Source organism: Anolis sagrei, chromosome Y, assembly GCF_037176765.1.
Source record: "Anolis sagrei isolate rAnoSag1 chromosome Y, rAnoSag1.mat, whole genome shotgun sequence".
Classification (NCBI taxonomy): domain Eukaryota; kingdom Metazoa; phylum Chordata; class Lepidosauria; order Squamata; family Dactyloidae; genus Anolis; species Anolis sagrei.
In genome coordinates, this window is record NC_090035.1 from 72864853 (window position 1) to 72887711 (window position 22859).

The following is a 22859-nucleotide window of genomic DNA, read 5'->3' on the forward strand; positions in this document are numbered from 1 at the left end:
GCGGACCATCTTAATGGGTCCTCCACCCTTGCGGAGGTTAGGGGGCGCAGTGAGCCTAAATCTAATCAGGAAATGGTCGGTCCACGGCAACGGAGAGATGGACAGCTCCTCCACACCGCCACCCTGCTCCCATCCCTGGCAGAAAACCAAGTCCAATGTGTGTCCAGCACAGTGGGTGGGGCCAGTTATTTGTTGGGACAGCCCCATGGTTGCCATGGCGGACATGAAGTCCTGAGCCGCACCTGTGAGGGTTGCCTCGGCGTGGATGTTGAAGTCCCCCAGCACAAGAAGCCGTTGGGACTCCACCGCCAGGCTCGAGACCACCCCCGCTAGCTCAGGTAGGGAGACTGTAGTGCAGCGAGGTGGACGGTACACTAGCAGAATCCCTATTCTGTCCCGGTCACCCACCCTCAGGTGGACACATTCAAAATTTGTGGTCTGCGGGATGGGGCTCCTGGTTAGATGGATGGTGTCTCTATAGACCACTGCGACCCCGCCTCCCCGTCCTCCGGCTCTTGGTTGGTGTTGCACGGAGAAACCTGGAGGACAAAGCTGGGAGAGATTTACGCCCCCCGCTTCATCCAACCAGGTCTCCGTGATGCACGCCAGATCTGCCCGCTCCTCCAGGATTAAATCCTGAATCCAAGTTGTTTTTCCGTTGACAGACCTGGCGTTCAACAACACCACCTTCAAGCCAGAGGGCCCGCTCACCTGGTTACACCAAATTACCTTAGGAGACCTATTGGGAATAGTTAATTTGGAAAAGCGGTCCGAATTAGGCCGAATTCGAGGTCTCCTTCTCCCGCATCTCCTCCTTCCCACCACGACCTCTATGGGGGCCCCTCGGCTAGTGGAACACCTCCCCCCCTCCATGCCGCAGTTATGAGCCATAAGATTACTTTCTCTTACGCTTGTTGTTAGGTTTATTGGTTCTTGCCAGCATCCCCCTTCCCCCTCCTCCCCCCTCCCCACCACACCCTCAATCACAGGCTCCGGGCCACCTCCTCTTCTGCCCCCTCCGCTGTTTGTTTCATATCCTTTGCTTGCTTTACACTGCAACTCCCCAAATCCCCCTGAATATAGTTCTGGGAGTTATAGTCCAACCAAGTACCATTTCCAACTCTGATTAGCTGGGGAAAAGCTACTTTTTGGCCTTTTGTTTCACACTCTTTGCTTGTTTTGCACTACAATTCCCCCCAAAATCCCCTGAATATAGTCCAACTAAGTACTACCCTGCACTACATTTAGCCACTTTTTAAAGGGACAGCAGCCCTTTTTTGGCGTCATTTAGGCCTGGCCTACTTTGGATGATGTCATGGGCAATGTTTTCCTTGCCCACTTACATAACCTAAACGAGATCTCAATTTAAGGACATGAAAATTGGGAGCTTTTTTTTCCTGTCGTGTCAGGAGTGACTCCTGGTGTGAGAGAATTGGCCGTCTGCAAGGACGTTACCCAGGGGACGCCTGGATGTGATTGGATGTTTTTATCATCCTTGTGGGAGGCTTCTCTCATGTCCCCGCATGAGGAGCTCATCCGCCTCTCCCAGGATGCGAACCTGCAACCTGTCGGTCTTCAGTCCTGCCGGCACAGGGCTTTAACCCACTGCGCCACCGGGGGCTGAAGTCCCAAACCTAGAAGGCTTGCGTTTGGGAAACAGTGGCGATGGTTTCCCCGTTTAGGTAATTTCGTACTTCAACTCCCAGAAACCTCAGCTACGTCGGTTGAGGGCCGAGAATTGTGGGAAATGAAGTTTAAAGGGGTGAGTGGGGAGGAGGATGTCCCATAACCAATCGGGGTGCTTTTTATAGATCGACCCACATGCTCGGCCCAATCGCAGCGGCTCTTTCTTAGCCGGGGGGCAAGGAGGGAAAGGGCTCGTCCAATGGGCAGCGTTCCCCCCTGGACGGCTGGCCAATGGGGAGTCCCGGCGCGCGGCGGCGAGGGCGGGGCGGCGGAGGGCGGGATGGCGGCCATTTTGAGCCGGGTCCGGAGCGGGGACGGAGCGGGAGGCCATGGATGTGAGGCGGCTGCGCGTCAACGAGCTGAAGGAGGAGCTCGGCCGCCGCGGCCTCGACACCCGGGGCCTCAAAGCCGAGCTGGCCGAGCGGCTGCAGGCCACGCTGGAGGAGGAACGCCTCGGAGGGACGTGCCCGGAGCCCTTTTCGGACGGACACTGTAAGCTCCTGAAGCGGGTGGGCCTAGGACAGGCTTAGGCCAACTTGGGCCCTCCAGGTGGTTTGGACTTCAACTCCCACCATTCCTAACGGCCTGAGGCCGTTAGGAATGGTGGGAGTTGAAGTCCAAAACACCTGGAGGGCCCAAGTTGGCCCATACCTGCCCTAGATTACTACTCCTAGCAGGGGGTCGTAGTCCAGCCCACTTAGAAGGCCCTCTATCACTCCTATCCCTGCTTTATGTGACTTCCTATTTGAGGATTATATTTTTTATAGACATCCCAAACACACCATTCATTTCATTGATTTATATCCCTGCTTTCTCTCTCCATATGGAGATTCAGAAAGGCTCACAATCAAAAACATTACACCTTCAGATATACAGGGTGAGGCAGCATAACTTCCTTTTTTCAAAACTTATTATTTATTATTAACTTTATTTATACCCCGCAAAATCTCCCGTAGGGCTCGATGCGGGAAGTGTGACTTTGCCATGGTAGTCCACGCTCTGGTTACATCCCGTTTAGACTACTGCAACGCTCTCTACGTGGGGTTGCCTTTGAAGACAGCTCGGAAGCTCCAACTAGTCCAATGCTGGGCAGCCATGATTTTAAAAGGAGCGGAGCTCAGGGAGCATACAACTCCCCTGTTGCACCAAGTCCTCTGGCTACCGATCTGCTACCGGGCTGAATTCAAAGTGCTGGCGTTGGCCTTTAAAGCCCTAAACGGTTCGGGCCCAAGCTACCTATCCGACCGCATCTCTGCCTATGAACCCACCAGGACTTTGAGATCTTCCGGGGAGACCCTGCTCTCGATCCCGCCTGCTTCTCAAGCTCGGCTGGCAGGGACAAGAGATAGGGCCTTCTCGGTGGTGGCTCCTCGGCTGTGGAACGCCCTTCTTACGGACATTAGACTAGCACCATCTCTAATGGTATTCCAAAAAAAGGTGAAGACCTGGCTGTTTGAGCAGGCGTTCGAATAATTAGTGCAATGATTGGTTAATGAACACTGGAATGGATCAATGGATGACGAATCTGGAACATGTTTTTGATGATGAGACGACAGTGAATGGGTATTGTAGTAACTGTTTATTAATTGTGTAATGTGTTAGGTTGTTAACTGTTTCTGTACTGTACCACTGAATTTTTGCTGTTCGTATTTGTTGTGAACCGCTGTGAGTCACCTTCGGGCTGAGAACAGCGGTTTATAAGTAAGGCAAATAAATAAATAAATAATACATTTATACCCCGCAAAATCTCCCGTAGGGCTCGATGCGGCTTACAAAGGCCAAGGCCGCTGACAACAACATACAATAAACTCATAAGCAAATAATAAAACATCAAGCAAAACAATAAAACAATAACACCGTGACGCAATTTAAAACCAAGGTAATGGACACATTAAAAGTGCTGTCGTGATAGGTAATATGTAGAGCAGTGGTTCTCAACCTGTGGGTCCCCAGGTGTTTCGGCCTACAACTCCCAGAAATCCCAGCCAGTTTACCAGCTGTTAGGATTTCTGGGAGTTGAAGGCCAAAAACATCTGGGGACGCTAGGTTGAGAACCACTGATGTAGAGGTATTTGGGTAGGTACAGTGTGCAGATAATCTTAAATCTCTAGCAAGATGCTTGGGACTTGAAACCAGGAGTTTCCTATTCTGGAAAGGCACACTGGAACAGCCTGGTCTTCAGGCGCTTCCTAAAACAATAACACCGTGACGCAATTTAAAACCAAGGACCGGGCCAATGTAATGGACACATTAAAAGTGCTGTCGTGACAGATAATATGTAGAGGTATTTGGGTAGATACAATGTGCAGATAATCCTAAATCTCTAGCAAGATGCTTGGGACTTGAAACCAGGAGTTTCCTATTCTGGAAAGGCACACTGGAACAGCCAGGTCTTCAGGCGCTTCCTAAAAACAGCCAACGTTGGGGCTTGTCTAATGTCCTTGGGGAGCGAGTTCCAGAGTCGGGGGGGGGGGGGCTACCACAGAGAAGGCCCTGTCCCTCGTCCCCACCAAACGCGCCTACGACGCAGGTGGGATCGAGAGCAGGGCCTCAACAGATGACCGGAGGGAGCGTGCGGGTTCGTAGACGGAGATGCAGTCATGCAGGTAGGCAGGTCCCAAACTGTTTAGGGCTTTGTAGGTAAGCACCTGCACCTTAAATTGGGACCGGAAAATGAACGGCAGTCAATGGAGCTCCTTGAACAGGAGGGTTGACCTCTCTCTGTAAGGAGCACCAGTTAACATCCTGGCTGCCGCCCGCTAGACTAGCTGAAATTTCCGGGCCGTTTTCAAGGGCAGCCCCACATAGAGCACATTACAGTACTTAATAAAACCCATTGTATGAATCAGAGACTCAGAGCGGCTCACAATCAAAAACTTCAAATCTATATAAATAAAAATGTAGTTAGTTTGTAGGTTTAACATAACTCCAAAACCACTGGACGAATTGACACCAAATTTAGACACAATGCACCTATCAGGCCAATGAGTGGCAATCACCCCTAAAACACACACAAAAAACACAGCAGAAGGGACTTACAACCCCCCCAAAATAAACTATATATACATATACACATGCACTCATATAGATATAAACATACACACAGACACATACACACACACACACACACATATATATATATACACACAAGCACACACAAATATACACATGCACACATACATATTTGCATATACAAATGCACACATATACATATAGACATACATACACATATAAACATACAAGCGCACACATATAAACACAGAAATGCACAAATATATGCACACATATGCACACACATATACACCCATCTATCTATCTGTATATCTATATCTATGCAAATATACACATATATACAAATATATACACACACAAAACATATACACAGACTGGGCCACAGCAACGCGTGGCAGGAGACTGCTAGTGCAATAGTAAAACAGTATTTATTATACATTACTATATATCTTCAGTAGTAATTATGTTTTAACATATATTAGTATTACTATATTACAATATTATTAACTCTATAACTCCCTGCTTTATAAAGACTTCAATCTCTCTTATCCATATTTGAAGGTTGTATTTTTTCATAGACACACACATATCTCGCTTTATCTCTCCATACGGAGACTCAGAGCGGCTCACAATCAAAAACTTTAAATATACAATAATAAACCAGTATATAATTATATATTATTATATATTATCAGTAGTAATTATATTTAACATTTTTTATTTATTTCCTATATTTATACCCCGCCATTCTCCCCCCAAATGGGGACTCAGGGTGGCCTAACAAAAGCATCATCCGATGCTAGCATCATAAAAACAGCCACAGTACAATCAAAATATTAAAAATTAAAACAACAATTGAAACAATTAAGACACATCCATTAAAATCGAAATCCAAAAACCAGTCGGGATCAATTCATTGCCATAAGTTGTGTGATCTTCTTCCACTTGCTGCTCACTGATCAAACGCTTGGTCCCATAACCAGGTCTTGATTTTCCTTCTAAAAGATAAGAGGGAGGTGGCCAATCGGATATCTCTAGGGAGAGCGTTTCATAGGCGGGGGGCCACTGCTGATAAGTTATTATTATATTATATTGTATTATGACTATTATATTGTATTGTAATGTTAATAATAATAATTATTAATAATTTAATAATAATAAAACTTTACCATCTTCCCGAAGGCTTACAAAACACTCCAGGGTGCACATATGAGGTACAACCGGTAAAAACGGTACAGCAGTATAAAACAAGTCACATAAAATTGTAACAACAAGCCCCCCCCCCCAACAATACATGTTAGCATGAAATCAAACAGTACAATTTTAAAACAACAGTAGATAAAACTAACTGCCATCAATTCACATTTTTCAATTGATCATCAAAAATTTTAAAAATGTTATGAATCATATATCAGAAACAGTATTTCGATATATCATTATTTAGGCAGACTTTAGAAATAAGCTGGAAAGGAAGGCTCGCACAAGGGTGACACGGTGAGAGTGAAATATAGAATAGCTTTTTTTGTACGTGTGCATTGTATACTATGGTCAACAGTGCTGGTGGGCTGCATAGTATTGATTTTTATGACAGACTGCTGGCTGGTGGAAATTTGAACATGGGCTTCAATTGGACCCCAGGCCAGACTTTGGACATGCCTGCTTTACACCATAAAGATTTCACCTCACTTTTTGTCCCCGTGAGAATTGGATTTTAAAAAATTTGGCCTGTTGTGGAAACAAGGATTGGTGATAAAGCTTCAGTGGAGACACCTTTTTCCCATGATAAATTTCCCTTCCTAGAGGTAGATTTCTCTCACTTTCTGTTGTCTCGAACCCCCCCCCCCCTTTTTTTTTTACTGGACACCAGGTTGGTCTCTTGTTTCTTTGCCTCCATTCTTGAGTCGGATATTTGTAACTCTGAGACTGCCTGTACTTCAGATTTCTGGAGAAGAAATGCTCTAACTTTACTGATTGCCAGAGCAGTGGTAATTGCTCTCAGTGGCCCTCAAGGTGATATTGGAAAGTGGCTTCCTGAGTCAGCCAGAGTTGTCCAGAAACATCTGGAGGAGGCACAAGTTACTCACCCCTTCCCAATGGGACAGAAATGGTCCCTTCTTTCTGTTTTATTTGTAAACAGACCCTTGCTAGGGATTGCTGCTTTTCTGATACAGCCACATATAATATTTGCTTCTGGTATTGATCTTCTATGGGGCCTTGGAATAACCCTTTGCCTTAGGGAGAAATATAGCACATCTCAGTGTTTCAGCTCCATTCTGCAAGTCTCTGGACACATCTACACTAATCATTTAATGCAGTTCCACACTGATAATTGAAAAAAGTGTTTTCACTATCCAGATGATTATATTCTGGAATCCGTTTAAGGCCTGGATTGTGATTACATCAGAGCATAGATTAAGGGGTTTCTTTCTTGTGCTTTTGTAGGAGTTTGTTGTTTGAAGCTGGGCATGTTTAGCCTGAAGAAGAGAAGGCTGAGAGGAGATATGATAGCAATGTATAAATATGTGAGAGGAAGCCACAGGGAGGAGGGAGCAAGCTTGTTTTCTGCTTCCCTGGAGACTAGGACGCGGAATAATGGCTTCAAACTACAAGAGAGGAGATTCCATCTGAACATTAGGAAGAACTTCCTGACTGTGAGAGCCGTTCAGCAGTGGAACTCTCTGCCCCGGAGTGTGGTGGAGGCTCCTTCTTTGGAAGCTTTTAAGCAGAGGCTGGATGGCCATTTGTCAGGGGTGATTTGAATGCAATATTCCTGCTTCTTGGCAGGGGGTTGGACTGGATGGCCCATGAGGTCTCTTCCAACTCTTTGATTCTATGATTCTATGAAGCTAGCTTTGAACTGTATTAAATATTGTAGATGGGGCCTTTGCCTCTCTGCCTTAGAAGATGGCAAGGGTTCCTGTTGCTAATTGATTCCCAGTTTTCATATTGATCCTCTCAGCTTTCCTAACGTTTTCTTAAGGCTGTCTTAAAATCCATGTGGTTTCAGGAGGCACGCTAAAATGGTGGACAAAGACCGCCTTTAGTAACTAAAAGGTATTGTCTGTAAATGTATGGCTGATGTCTCTGACATTGACACTGGTTAAATTTTCTCTAAGAACGCTAGCTTTGCCTTGGATAGTAAGAAAAATACTTGCTCTTGACTTTCTTGTTTGCTAACACTCCTCCTAAGACTTGTTATTTTGTAAAATCTGTAGCATGTTTTCTGCTTAGTAGTATCCATGCAACATTGGGGAAGCATACAACCGTTTAATAGTCATTCAAACAAATGTATTTTACCTCTTGCAGATCAAGACACTTTCCCTCAAGGTAGTCCTATATTATATTTTCTGGGGCCTTGGAATAACCCTTTGCCTTAGGGATGGGGTAGTATTTTCCTAACTATTATTTCCAAACTTCATTGGGATTGTAGGAGATAATCTATCTTGATGTATTCAGAGAAACAGTATGTGAATAGGACAGATTTTTCTCCCTGGATATCCTGATATCCTGTGTGTGGTGGCCTTTTCTGGGAAAACTTTTCAGATATAAATCCATTGACTCTCCCATATCATGCACCAGGAAAAAGAATTGTTTTTGGCTGCAGATATTAACTAAACCTAGTTCTGGTTGACATGCTAGGCCTGAATGATCTCATTGTCACCAGAATTTACCATTAGATGTTAGGAAATACAGAAACATGTACTTTCCCCTTCAAAATAGCATTTGGGATGGAATAGTGACATTAATCTGTGTTCTTGTATTTTCTGTTTCAAGATGGCCTCGATGACAATGATCACCAGAACAACCTGCATGGATACCAGTCTTTTGAACAATGCAACATTAAGCAGGAGGAGGAATCCGGGTACGAAAGGGTACCTCTAGACCCAGACCCTCCTGGCTTACATTCAGGTACAGTGAGACACCTTTAAAATGTTTGACCTTTACATACTAGCTGATGATGTGAGATTAGCTTTCTTGTGGATTTAATACAAAAGTTTTGAAGGGTGCTAACAATATCTCTTTTTTCTTGTTTGCAGTCTTTTTGGGTTGAGTGACTAATGGGCATTCAAAGCTTTGTTCTATTATTGGCCAAATACTCACTCTCGAGCCATACATTGATCTTCTATTGTCTCTTATTATAGCCTAGGTGGATGGTATCTGTTTAATTGGGCAGAGGCAAGGAGTTGCTTTTAGATATCATTTGTACTGAGGCTAGTCCTGGACCTTTTGGGGGGGGGGGGGTGATCTTACTGTTATTTTGCTTCTTTTTAAGTTATGCCCTTGATTGAGACCTGCTGATTTCTTGCTGTAGAATTTAGTGGGACCTGTGTCAATCGGATGGCACCTCTCTGCATCTCTTACCATTAAACTGTGCTGTTTACACGAGATGCATTTCAGCAATATTTGGGGCCCACGCAGATACAAGTTGTCAATCATTTCAATTCTAGATCTAGGTCCCAGTGAGCTAAGTATCCTTGTAAACCCGTAAGCCGAAGCTCTCTTTGGCAGTGTCTTAAATGATTGTTGTTAGAGACAAGTCACTTGGGAAATTGAGAGTTAAATAGGACATCTGTTGGGATTAAGGCAGTGGTTCCGCCTTCTTGTAATGAGCTGCAGAAGTTGTTTAGATGTGTGCTTTCTTTAAGCCATGTGAAGGTTTTAATGTTGCCCTGCACATTCAGTTATTTGGGGCCCCCAGCTCCCAGAAGCCCTATCCAGCTTGTTAAATGGCCAGGAATTCTGGAAGCTGAAATCCAAAACAACTGGAGGGCCGCAGGCTGTGCAGGCATGTGTACCTTCCATTTTGGGACTTCTTGTTTACTGTATATAATCATCTATACATCTAGAAATTTCAGTCAAAATTTGACCCAAAAAACCTGGGTCAACTTATCCACAGGTCAGTGTGAGTACTGTACCTTAATTCTTATCCAAAAGAGAATAATCCCTTCGTCTGAGTAGAACGACAAAAGACGAGAACTTAGTCCACCCCAGCTTAAAAGAACTATCGCCCCCCTTGGCTGTACTGTTATTTCTGGGCTTTTTGAAAGCCTAGATGAGAAAATGGCAGCAGTGGCCAAGGGTGGCTGGCTCCCTGCAATGGCATTGGTGCTTTCCTCACTCCATTGAATGACCCTAAACTTATCCTCCAGTCATGTCAAAACGTATAATTCTAGCCCAAAACCTGCTCTTGACTTATACATGATGTTGACTTGCACACAAGGGTGTATGGGTATTTGAATGTGATGTGTTATGCTTAATTGCAGAAATGAAGACAGAATTTAAACAAGAGGATCCCATCCCGGGCTACAATATGAGTTACGGTGCTCCTTCTGGACCCCCTCCTAACTACAATAGTTCACAATCTGGCTACAATGCACCACCTTCCAATTATGGCATGTCTGATTCATCTCAATCCTGGCAGCAACAGCAGCAATACCAACAGGGCCGTAAAAGGCCATTTGAAGAGTCACGGGGCCGTGGTTATTACGAACATCGAGACGATAAGAGGTGCGTTCAGTCACGTTTTTGTGGATCATGTCTTCTGTTACATGTTCCCATTTCTCCAGAGTTAATGAGGAAGTTGTAGGTTTGTCACATTTGGAAGCTAAGCCTTGGCAGGGTCTTCTAATACCAATAGAAAATATATGTTTTGGCACGTTTCTGTCTCAGAAATGGATTCTTATTCTCTGTGGGTTTTAGTAATTCAGAAAAGTTTCAAATTATAGTGAACATTAGGGGTATATACTTGCTGTTTGGTGATACTTCAGTTTTGTATACTAAAATAGATATTTGTTAACTGCAAATAATGAAATTTCCATACTATAGTTGCACAGAGCTATTTTGGTTACTTGCCTGTAGACGTTTGCTTATCAGCTGTAATATTAAGAGACAGCAGCCTGAAGAATTTAATGAGAGATCCAAAGTTGATTTGCAATAGCGTTCTTAATCACCCAGTGTGGGAATGAGTTTCCATGCATTTTCTGATCTTTGTGAACTTGTATACTTGCCTTGCAAATGATCTAATTAAATGGATTTATGGGTCCTGTATTTGTATTCTCTTTTCCAGAGGCCGATCTCCTCAGCCACCTGCTGAAGATGATGAAGACAATTTTGATGACACTCTGGTGGCCATTGATACATGTGAGTTGTGGGGATCTCTCTCTTATCTGACCTTGTTAACTTGCATTGCAGAAGGGTGTGATATCTCATTCCCCCCCCCCCCCCCCCCCGCTGTCTTACTTTCTATTTTCTTCAAGGATCTAGCTGTCATGATGTGTTAAGATGGGTGGCAGTGGTTTCAGGGGAATGTTTGGCATATTGTTGATTACTATCAGAAGCAACAAATGAAAGAAACGACAAGTGGAACTGCAGGATTACTGAGACATAGTCCTCCCAAATAAATAGCCTCAAGGATTTAATCTCAGACTTTGTGTGCCCTTTGGGAAGCTGTAGGATCTTCTGTTACTGAAGCAACAAGCTGGGAGGAAGTCTAGATTCTTTATGTTATCCAGAGGTGGAGGCAGCTAAGGAACACAACATATTCAACAAAAATGTGGATAGGGCATGAATTTTGGAGGCCATATCTGTCTCCTTCCTCAATTTTTCAAAATAAGTGTGCAGTCATTCATGGCTAAACAGACCCAAAAGTCCAAGAAGTAGCACAATTTCAATCTGAGCCAGTTCATGCACATTTTTTGAAGTTTAAGAATTTGTTCAACCCCCCCCCCCCCCCCTCAAATGGTATTGGAAGTAGTGTTTTACAGGTGTTGTGCTTTGTCACTTTCAATACAAGAAGCTCTTCCCTGTCTCTCTTCCCTTTTTAATCGGTAGCCCCTCGGTTGAGTTTTGAGCTTTTCAGTAGGAGTCCAGGAGGCAAGGATTAAGAAACTGGTGAATGACTTCTGACACCTTTTCCTCGGCTTCAGAGGAAAGCAGTGGCAAACCCCTTGTAAACCAATCTTTCCAGGAAATCCTTATGATAGGTTTGCCTTAGGGCTGCCATAAGTCAGAAACAACTTCCACACACAACAACAGTTGTGCTGTGTGGAATGCTCTTGACATCTCTGATATTTACATTATGTATGTCTATGGCCTGTAAAGCACTTTGGACCCTCACCTCTCTGCTGGAATGCTCTTCTGCCTTTCTTTGACCCCTTCCTTGCCTTTGCCTTTTCAGATAATTGTGATCTACATTTTAAAGTTGCTCGTGACCGATACAGTGGCTACCCTCTGACCATCGAAGGGTTTGCTTTCCTCTGGTCAGGTGCGCGAGCCACGTACGGGGTGCGCCGTGGGCGGATCTGCTATGAAATGAAGGTAAAGGGGCCTGTTTCCCCACTGCCTAGATGTGATGTTTGTAAAGTAAGCAGAGATGCAGAAGATTTAGTTTGAAATGTTTGCACAGACGTAATGTATCTGCTGCTGTTGAGAGTTAAAGATGTTTGTGTCACCTGCATGAGTTCTCCATACCAGAACTAGGGATGTCTCGCTTTTGTATTTTCTGAAAATAGCCATGTTTTTATTTTGCTCCTCTGCTTGCTAAAATTTGTTCAGTGCCAGTTACACTTTCTACTTATAGGTAGCTGTAATTCATTCTGTGGTCAAGTTTACTTCTCAATTACAAATTCTTATTGTAAGAAACTCACTTCAAAACTCAGCATAGCCTTTTCTGGGAAGCCCTTTAAAGCTGTCTTTGATAAAGGCTATTTCTTAGTAACTCCTTCTTCCCAGAGTCCCTGTTTTTGGGGGACAGAAGGAAGGATATAAATAAATAATTGTTGTTGTTGAATATTTATATTGTGGCTACAGGATCTTTCTTGACTAGGTCTCTGTCCTTTGTCCTCAGATCAATGAAGAGATCTCTGTCAAGCACCTTCCTCCCACGGAACCTGATCCTCATGTTGTGCGCATTGGCTGGTCACTGGACTCATGCAGCACCCAGTTAGGTATGAGAGACAATAGCCAATGAATTTGGGCATGAGTCAGGACACAGACCTAGTTCTTCTTTTTTGAGTACAGACTGATCTCCGCATTAACAGGGGAGACATCCTGGAACATTGTGTGGATAATGCGGAACCATGGATAATAGCACACACTGTTGACATGAAGGACCTCTGGTCCAAGAATGCCGTAGTGGTGTCAAACCTGTGGCCCTCCAGGTGTTTTGGACCTCAACTCCCAGAAATTCCTTGCTATTGGACAAGCTGACTAGGACTGGGAGTTGGAAGCCCAAACATCTGGAGGGCCACAAATTTGACAACTGTACCATAGAGTCATGCCGGAGGACCTAGCAAATGCCTGTAGGGGACATATGTTGTTGAATGTAGATAATGAAATTGTCTGTACCAATTCTGCAGATATGAGGGCCATGCATAATTGGAAAGACTGAGCAACACAACTGAAAGATCCTCATGTGTGGTAGTTACTTCCCATAATTGTTTTGTGTCATACTAAAAATGCCTGTTAGAAAGATCTTAGGATCTGGGTTGCTAAGTGTGAGTGGAGAAAATCCAGGAACCATTTAAAAGGTTTAAATCAGCACTTTGAATTAGGTCTAAACTTAGAGGCTACTAGAGCATGGACGAGTGTAAAAATGCTGTCTTTGTCCATTGTTGGCAGACCACCTTCAGGTGATAAAAGGCACTTTGTGATACTGAAAATCATCTTTCCCTCTAATGGAGGCCTCTTCAACCTGCAGCCCTCCAGGCATTTTTTGGACTTCAGCTCCCAGAATTCCTGACCATTGAACAAGCTGGCTAGGGGTTATGGGAGTTGTAGGCCCAAACACCTGGAGGGCTGCAGGTTGAAAAGGCCTGCTGTAACGGCAGTGTTTGTTTGTTCCATTAGGCGAAGAGCTTTTCTCCTACGGCTATGGGGGCACTGGAAAGAAATCTACTAATTGCAAGTTTGAGAATTATGGCGAATGCTTTACTGAGAATGACATAATCACTTGCCTTCTGGTGAGTTCGATGTGTAGTATTCTGGGAGTCACCATTCTATTTTCATAAACGAATTGTGTGTTAAACAGTACTGGTTTAGGATAATACCAAGGCCAGTAATGTTTGCATAGGGTCTTCAAACAGTTCTTGGGGAAAACACCAAATTTTCCGGCACTTGACATGCCATCGTAATGTGTAACCTTGCTGTCATTTTGTGCTCTGAATTGTTGGACAAGTGGGCTTATTAACAAAAGATCCTCCTCATAAATGTACACCAGAGTAACTTAGTAGCGTGAGCCAGCACCAGTAGCTGAAAGTGATAAAAAGAACAAAAAACACACAGACCAATGTTATATCTTCCATAGTAGGCTTTTCTTTGTAGTAAAATAATATAGTTGAATCATTTACAATAACAAGGTTTCTGCAACGCAAATAAAGTCCTTTATACTTCCTTCTTTGTTTCCATGATGGGCTTCTTCCTCATGAGGATAAACAACTTCTAGCTTCGCTCTCACAAAGCTTCCTCTCAGACCAAACTGACACAGGAGCTTCCCACAGTAGCTTTAGACACATCTTTACACACGAGGCCTTCAGACTGGAGCTTCTGTCTCCGAAGCTTCTTACACCAGGCCTTCTCACATTCTGCCTTCTCATAATAATAAGAAAAACATATTTTTGTTTTCGCTTCCCCGCCTTCCCATAAGGCCCCCCTCACACTGAGGCCTCCTCACAGACTGAGACTTTTCTCCCACTGAGGTTTACCTCAGACTGAGTTGTTGCTAAGCAACAGGCCATGCCTGCTTCTATTGAACTGCAGCTTCTCTGAGTCACTGCATCCATTTAACCCTTTCAGTGCTTGGCTCACATTTTGTAACCAAAAATACCTTGTTAATTTTTAATATTTCTGACATGAATGTGGTGCCCTGGCTAAATTACTCTATCCTTGTTCTTAGGACTTTGAGTGTGGTGATGACATTGAGATGTCTTTCATGAAGAATGGGAAGTGGCTGGGGGTGGCCTACCGGCTGCGGAAGGACATCCTAGGCGGCCAAGCACTCTTTCCTCACGTCCTGGTGAAGAACTGCGCCATTGAGTTCAACTTTGGTCAGAGGGAGGACACTTTCTTTCCCGTTCCACCGGGTTTCACCTTCATTCAGCACCTTCCACTCTCAGAGCGAGTTCGAGGGACAATTGGACCAAAGAACAAAGGAGAATGTGAAGTATGTGAAGAATGTTGCTTATGTTTTGGTTTTATTTTTGCTGTAATATGTTGTCCGGGCTTGGCCCCATGTAAGCTGCTCCGAGTCCCCGTTGGGGAGATGGTGGCAGGGTATAAATAAAGTTTATTGTTATTATTAAGTAGGTACTGCGGGAAAGGGGGTGGCATTGGCTGATTTCATGACTAAAAGCTAAGCTACCTTGTGTGGTGATGCACACCTCTTATTTTGAGGGCTTAAAATGTGTACCTGGCTGACTTAATGTGTCTTTCAGATCTTGATGATGGTGGGGTTACCTGCTGCTGGGAAGACCACATGGGCCATTAAGCATGCTGCAGCCAACCCGGGCAAGAAATACAACATTCTGGGAACAAATGCTATCATGGACAAAATGAAGGTATGATATTAACCCGCTGCACATTCTCCAGACCAGTTGTTGGAAGCATTTACTTTTCTTCTCATCAGCCGTGTCTTTTCTTCAGGTAATGGGGCTTCGACGCCAACGGAACTATGCTGGCCGTTGGGACGTTCTCATCCAGCAAGCGACGCAGTGCCTGAACCGCCTCATCCAGATTGCAGCGCGGAAAAAGCGTAACTACATCCTGGATCAGGTACTGAGCTTTTCCGGCCTTGTAGGTTTTTCTGATTTCTTTTGAAGGGTAAGGAGTCATACAACAAGCCACAGATTTCCAAACCCCATTATCAGGCCTATAAATAATAATAATAATAATAATAATTATTATTATTATTATTATTATTATTATTATTATTATTATTTAGAGTATTTGTATACTGCTTTTCTCACCCTCAAAGCGGTTTACACATAAGTAATGGCAAAATTCCATGCCAGTAAAAGCAATTACAATTATACACTACAATTAGAAATAAATCAAATTAAAAACAATACATCCACAAGCAATGTGTTCTTCCTTGACAAAGAAAGGGTCTGTCAATTGAACTGAGACAAGTGTTTTTGTTAAATCGACTTTCTAGACCTCAACTCGGCCTCCAAGAAATACACATCTAAGCAGATGGATTACAAACTCCTCTTCTGCTTCCTTGTTTAAGTTCCCTAAAGCTGTTTCTCTGGCTTCTCCTTCAAAATATACATCGTCCCTTTCCTGCACAAAGAAGACTCTGTTCCTGCTCTCCTGGCATCCCTAGAGGTCTCATTTGAATTGAAAAAAGCTGGTGTGCATTTATTGCTTTTAGCCCGCGAAAGTGGCAAGAAAGGTGGGTTAGTTGTCAGTGAATGGCTCTCAAAGAAGTGTACACACAGCCCCTGCTCGACACACGTCCTTTGGATCTGTGGGTAAACAGAGAGCTAGTCTAGCCTTCTCCATGGTTTGGGGGTCTGTTGCGCCACTTAGGAAGAACGCAAACTTGACAAGTAACGACCAGTTTCTTTGCCTCTTCTTTGTCACCATTGCTAGACAAATGTTTATGGATCTGCCCAGAGACGAAAAATGCGCCCTTTTGAAGGTTTCCAACGCAAGGCTATTGTTATTTGTCCCACGGACGAGGACTTAAGAGATCGAACAATAAAGCGCACTGATGAGGAGGGGAAGGATGTGCCCGATCATGCAGTGTTAGAAATGAAAGGTAGGATTCTAGAAAACAAAAACTGACACACATGCAACACAAGTGATAAAGGGCAAAACCCGGTGTGATTGTGTGTATAGTTTTAGTATTCGTAGTTCTCCATTTGTCTTCCTTTCACCTCTTTTGTCCCATAGTTATCACTTCCTCTTTGCCCGTCTAAAATTGCCATAAATAACCCTCCATGTCCCTTTGCAAATAAGTACTTACGATGTACTGAAGCTGTGTTTACTGCCAAAGGAAAAATATTGGGCTCCCCTCTAAATCAGTTGTGTTCAGTCTGTTATGCAGCAAGATGTAGATCAGTTCTTCCCAAACTCTGGTTTTTCATGTTTTTGGACATCAGTTCCCAGAAACCTAAGCTGCCTTAACCAACGATGAGGAATTCTGGAAGCTGAAGACCAAAACACCAGGAGGGCTAGAGATTAGGAAAATTAACTTAGATTCGCTGAAAGCGGAGTCCACCACTTGTTAATTTGCTTCTAATCTTGATGCATGTTCTGTTAAATTTAGTAGAATATACTTTGGGAATAGGGGAGAAAAAAGAAAGTCTGGTGGTCCTTTCCAGAGGGAAAACCTTTGTTGCAACACACACCCGGGTCGTCCTTGTCAATGTGGCATGCTTCCTGAACTGGAGACAGAGGCAGACAAAATCTTGGAGGCCTCTGTGTGAATCTTGTGTTATCAAGAACAGGAAGATCCCAGCAGCCTCCAGGACTCAAAAGGTCCCTGTTTGGCACTAAGAATTTGGAATTTTTTTTCCGTTATTGATGGGTTTTAAAAAGCTAGATAATTGACATTAAAATGATCACTCTTTCCTTGGTTTCTGGCTGGTAGATCAATGAGAGCTAGTTGGTTTGGGAAGCAATGTTTGTTGCCGTTATGTATGTAGGACAGGGAAGACTGGGCTGGCTGGCATGACTTGCATCTCTTCCAGCTCTGTTGTTCCTACAGCAATCTAGTATCTTCAGTATGTTTTGAACTACAGCCATCCTGATATGTCTGGTTGTAGTTCAGCACATCTGGGAAGCCTTGTGTGTGGAGCTGAGAAATACATCGATTCCCCTTGGCTAAAAGGAAAGAAAAAGTATCTCCCATAAACTAATGTGTGTCCCTCAAGATGCCTCTCACTCCTTGTTCCTCCCACTCATTCCTTTTTTCTCCTGTTCTCTTACATCTTTTCCTGGAGCCCTGGAAGAAAGTCCCACCCCCTTTGTTCTTTCTGCTTCCTCTTCCCCAGCCACTGATGTTTTCCCCTTTTCTTCTTCTCTTGTCAGCTAACTTTGCCTTGCCAGAAGCAGGCGATTTTCTCGACTCCGTCATCTATATTGAGTTGCAGCGGGATGAAGCAGAGAAGCTGGTGAGACAGTACAATGACGAAGGCAAGAGGGCTGGCCCGCCACCGGAAAAGCGCTTTGACAACCGGGGTGGCGGCGGAGGAGGCGGCTTCCGTGGGCGAGGAGGAGGTGGAGGCGGAGGAGGAGGAGGAGGAGGCGGCAACTTCCAACGCTTTGATAACCGAGGCCCACCAGTTGGCAACCGAGGGGGCTTCCAGAACCGTGGAGGTGGCGGTGGAGGACCTGGAGGTGGTGGAGGCGGGCCTGGAGGTGGCTTCAGAGGAGGCGGAGGGTCTGGTGGAGGAGGAGGAGGACCTGGAGGTGGCGGCGGTGGAGGAGGAGGAGGTAAGGTTCCTACATTGCAACACTGGTGCCTGTATAATACCACCACATATTGAAAGGGATGCTGAGGCTCCCTGTGTTAGCGCAAAGCAGCATAAAAGTAGAAACCCTCAACTTCATCACAAAAGCTGGCCCTATGTAGACATGTTTCTAAACCATGGTTTGTTTTCCTTAATGGATTGGGCATTACATCTGCATACATGTGTTAATGAGTAAAGTTTCTTAACCATAGTTTGTTTTCCTTAATAGGTTGAGCGATAAATCTGTATCTGTGAGAAATAGTTAATGAGTAAAGCGAAGCTAGAAATGAAGGTTTTGTTACATTGGGGATGTTTTTTCAGGGTTATAAGATGGCAACCTGAGGATGTTAAGAGTGTTGATATGGCTGTCTTTCATTCCATCAGAATCTGGATAGTACGTAATGTTTGCTTCCCAGGAACTAAGTCTTGAATCCCTGTGATTACAGAAGAGAGTTAGAATTGTAGGGTGATAATATGACCAGCATAGACCAGCTCTGCCCATTCCCCTTTGCTCAGGAGGTATAGTCGATGCCTTTTCTTCCTCTTCTGTCTCTTGTTTTCTCCCACCTACATTATGATTAAGCATTGCTAACAGTAATTCTTATTCATGGTCTTTGAAATAAAATAATGTATTTTATGATTTTAATTGTTTATTGTTATTGTTTTTATACGGTTTATACTATATGTAATTGTTTTTGACGGTATTTTATCTTGTGGGGCATTGTTTGCCAAATGTGAACCGCCTCGAGTCGCCTCTGGCCTGAGACGAGCGTTATACAAGTATAGTAAATAAATAAATAATTTTAAAAACTTTAGGTATGGGTACAGACCATAGGGGGCCCTGGTGGTGTGGCAGGTTAAACTGCTGAGCTGCTGAATTTGCTGACCGAAAGGTTGGCAATTCGAATCCGGGGAGTAGGGTGAGCTACCGCTATTAGGCCTAGCTTCTGCCAACCTAGCAGTTCAAAAACATGCAAATGTGAGTAGATCAGTAGGTACCACCACTTCTGTGGGAAGGTAATAGCGTTCCATGCAGTCATGCTGGCCACATGACCTTGGAGACGTCTATGGACAATGCCGGCTCTTTGACTTAGAAATAGAGATGAGCACTACTCCCAAGAGTTGGACACAACTAGACTTAGTGTCAGGGGAAACATTTACCTTTTACATACCATAGACCAGTGGTTCTCAACCTGGGGTCCCCAGATGTTTTTGGCCTTCAACTCTCAGTAATCCAAACAGCTGGTAAACTGACTTGGATTTCTGGGAGTTGTAGGCCAAAAACACCTGAGGACCCCAGATTGAGAACCACTGCCATAGACTGAGAGCCCCTTATATCACACCATCTAGGTTTGGCATTATTTTGACCTCTCTGATACATCGCCTTCTCTCAGGCTTCAACCGGGGTGGCTACAACCAGAATCGCTGGGGAGGTGGAAACCGAGACAACAACAACAACAACCGAGGAAATTACAACCGGAACAACCAGCCACAGAGCAGTTACAGCCCAGTACGCAACCAGAACACTTACAAGAGCAACAGTAGTAACATGGCTCCTGCACCCCCTGCTCCTGCCCCACCCAGTACTTACAATCAAGGACCACAGGTAAGATGGGGGGAACATGATGGGTGCAGTATGTCTTGGAGTTATATATGGTGTGAGGGCCACATCCTCACCCCCGACTTAAACTATGTTTAACAACTATAATTGTTGACTTCTTCTTCTACTAAGTGGTAACTATAGCACATATCATGATTCATGTGCTTTCGATGAAAGGAACCAATAAGATAGGTTTATATGGGAATAAGTAATATATGTAATCATTATTGAATTGTGTTTACATGACTTTTTGTTCCTAATTGCACAGAATAGGATTTAAACAAAAATAACTGGGAAGGTTCTGGCTGAGCTGTCATGTTTACTTGAGAAAGTCCTTTCTGCTTAATTTAGTGGTGCTTAATTGCAAAGTTGCAATTCAGTTTCTAAAATAAAGAATTCATTTACCCCACACAGCAAAGCTACAGCCAGTCCTACAGCCCCCCATCCAGCTACAACCAAGGTAGTTACGGAGCTTCGAGCTACAGCTACGGAAACTATGGTGGTTACAGCCAAAGCTATACCCAGCCTCCACCACCACCACCACCACCGGCTCCAGCTGCGGCTCCCGCCCCAGCCCCGGTTCCAGCTCCAGCTCCAGCTCCAGCCCCACCGACCTACAATCAGCCCAATTATAACCAGTACCAACAGGTAGGTGAAAGGAAACCCAGTACCATTTCCAGTGTATGTGGCTGTGAAGAGAACTTGCAGAATATTTGCTGCCTTCCCTACCAGTAGAGAAAAACTTGCTCGATTTTATGGTTTTTCAGACCGATGTCTTCTGTGAAAAGATGATGATGTCACTGTAGTAGAAAGATAGTCATTGTGGTATTGCAGCAGGAGTATTGAGCTTAGAAACCCTCGCTTTTATATGCTTACTCAGCTTGACATATGATAATCAAGTGTTGTTTAGGTGAAAATATTGGTTAAGTGAAAACACTATTCTGAAGCTATTTGGAGGGGGGGGGGGCAGTAGCTGAGCATACATCTTGGCCATCAGAGCTGTATCAGAGTTTAGGGCAGTGGTTCTCAACCTGGGGTCCCCAAATGTTTTTGGCCTTCAACTCCCAGAAATCCTAACAGTTGGTAAACTGGCTGGAATTTCTGGGAGTTGTAGGCCAAAAACATCTGGGGACCCCAGGTTGAGAACCACTGGTCTAATGTGTCTTTTCCTGACATAAACTGTTTGTATGGTTTTCGTATGGCATTGCCATGTTTGCTGGAAACTGCCCTGAGTCCCTTCGGGGAGATAGGGAGGAATAATAATAATAATAATAATAATAATCAGAATACAGAATACAGAATACAGAATACTCAAGTCAATTTGATCAACTTGGGTTATTATTATGGCGCATCTTCATCCCACCCATCTAGCTATGAGAATTTTGAGGAACCCAAAGCCATGAATGGAAAAGAAATGAACTGGGCACCACTTGAAAAAAAATAGTCACAAATTTATTTTTTCGGCAATCATGGCATTATTTTAAATAATAGATGGAAATACAGATGAGTGCTTTGGGTTGGGAGGCTTCCACTGCAACTCTTAACCAAATGTGTTTGTTTCTTCCACAGTACAATCAGCAGTGGAACCAATATTATCAAAACCAGAGCCAGTGGCCCCCATACTACGGCAGCTACGACTATGGGAGCTACGCAGGCAACTCGCAGGGAGGCTCCAGCGCCCAGTGAGGACTCCGCATCATTCTTAGAAAGATCACAGCAATGTTCTGCTGTTGGCAAGTTCGTAACTGGATGCTGGGCATTTCTGAGTCTGGGGGAAACCCGGGCGGGAAGTTGTCTGTCTGCCCTTCTTTCCTCTGTCTAGATCTTGAGGTTGGCTGCATTTTTACCTGTACAGATAGAGGCATGTTACTTCCCCTTTGCATCATCCCTCACGAGGATGTTATGCGATTTCTTGTCTCTCCTTGTCAAAGACTCCCCCTCCCCTCTTTTTTTTTTAATTTTTTCAGTTCTGAACGAAGCTGCCGTGTTTAGCCTCGTGTTCTTGTACTTTTAGTCCAAGATTTCAAACTTCCTGCAGCTTTGGAACCCTCTTAGGATCTTATCACCTCCTTCTCTCTTCCACCATCGTCTCACACAGTTCTGGTAGTGATCCTAAACCCCAAGGTGTTTTGGATACTCTTCCTGCAGTTTGTCATCCACCTGTCTTTGAGGTGTTTTTATCTGTCTTTTTCTGAAAATAACTATTAAAAACAGGAAGGAGAAGAGATTGTTTTATCTTATGGTAACAATGCTTTGTTTTTAGATTTTTTTTCCTGTAACTTTTTACAGTGGGTCAGCAACTGTTAATATTTTCCTCGAGGTAAACCATTCCTTTTGGCTCAATGCAGGAGAGAAGGAACAAGGGGGAAACCATCTTAACTGTGTAACTTTTTTATACGATGTCTAAGTTCCTGTAACTTTGCACATGCTTTGTGTTGAGTTGAATTGTAACAGCTTTTTGTATTTGGAGGAAGAAAAAAGAGTGAATATTGAACTTTAAACCATTTGTCATGTGTGTTCTTCCCTCTTTTCAACCCACACATTTTCATCAGTCTCTTGCAATGAAGTACCAGCAAAAGAACTATATTTCTTGAATTGTAGGACACCATTGATTGTAAGATGTACCCTAATTTCAGTACCACTATCAACAGAAATACATAAGATAAATTTGCAATTCTAAGGTGCACCCTATTTTAGAGATGGTTATATAAGAAAAAAGTGAGTCTTAAATTACTATTATTATTAACTTTATTTGTACCCCGCTAACATCTCCCGAAGGACTCGATGCGGCTTACAAAGGCCAAGGCCTCAATAAAACAACAATATAACAGATACACATAAACCATAAAGCAAATCAAAACATTAAAGCAATAACAGTAAACAGTAAAAACAGTACACGTAGCACAATAGAACTAAGGCCAAGCCAAGTGTAATGGGTACAGATTAAAAAGTGCTGAGTATGCCAAGTGCAATATAAGGATATTTGGGTAAGTGCAATGTGCGGACAATCTTAAATCTCTAGTAAAGTGCTTCTGGGACGTGTTGCTGGAGTTTCTTATTCTGGAAAGGCACACCGGAATAGCCAGGTCTTCAAGCTCTTCCTAAAG

At 43.9% G+C, this 22859-nt stretch overlaps 1 protein-coding gene across 1 annotated transcript; it reads left to right on the forward strand.

The window, feature by feature from the left end:
• The first annotated feature begins 1965 nt into the window (after window positions 1–1965).
• Window positions 1966–22253, forward strand: LOC137095126 (heterogeneous nuclear ribonucleoprotein U-like protein 1). Its single transcript, XM_067461413.1, has 15 exons — window positions 1966–2178; window positions 8473–8607; window positions 9963–10206; window positions 10766–10839; window positions 11876–12015; window positions 12545–12644; window positions 13546–13658; window positions 14591–14857; window positions 15129–15251; window positions 15337–15465; window positions 16288–16456; window positions 17731–18135; window positions 19547–19758; window positions 20167–20400; window positions 21322–22253. Exons 1-15 carry the CDS (start codon window positions 2016–2018, stop codon window positions 21436–21438), a joined length of 2625 nt encoding a protein of 874 aa, XP_067317514.1. The 5' UTR covers window positions 1966–2015; the 3' UTR covers window positions 21439–22253.
• The last annotated feature ends 606 nt before the right edge of the window (window positions 22254–22859 follow it).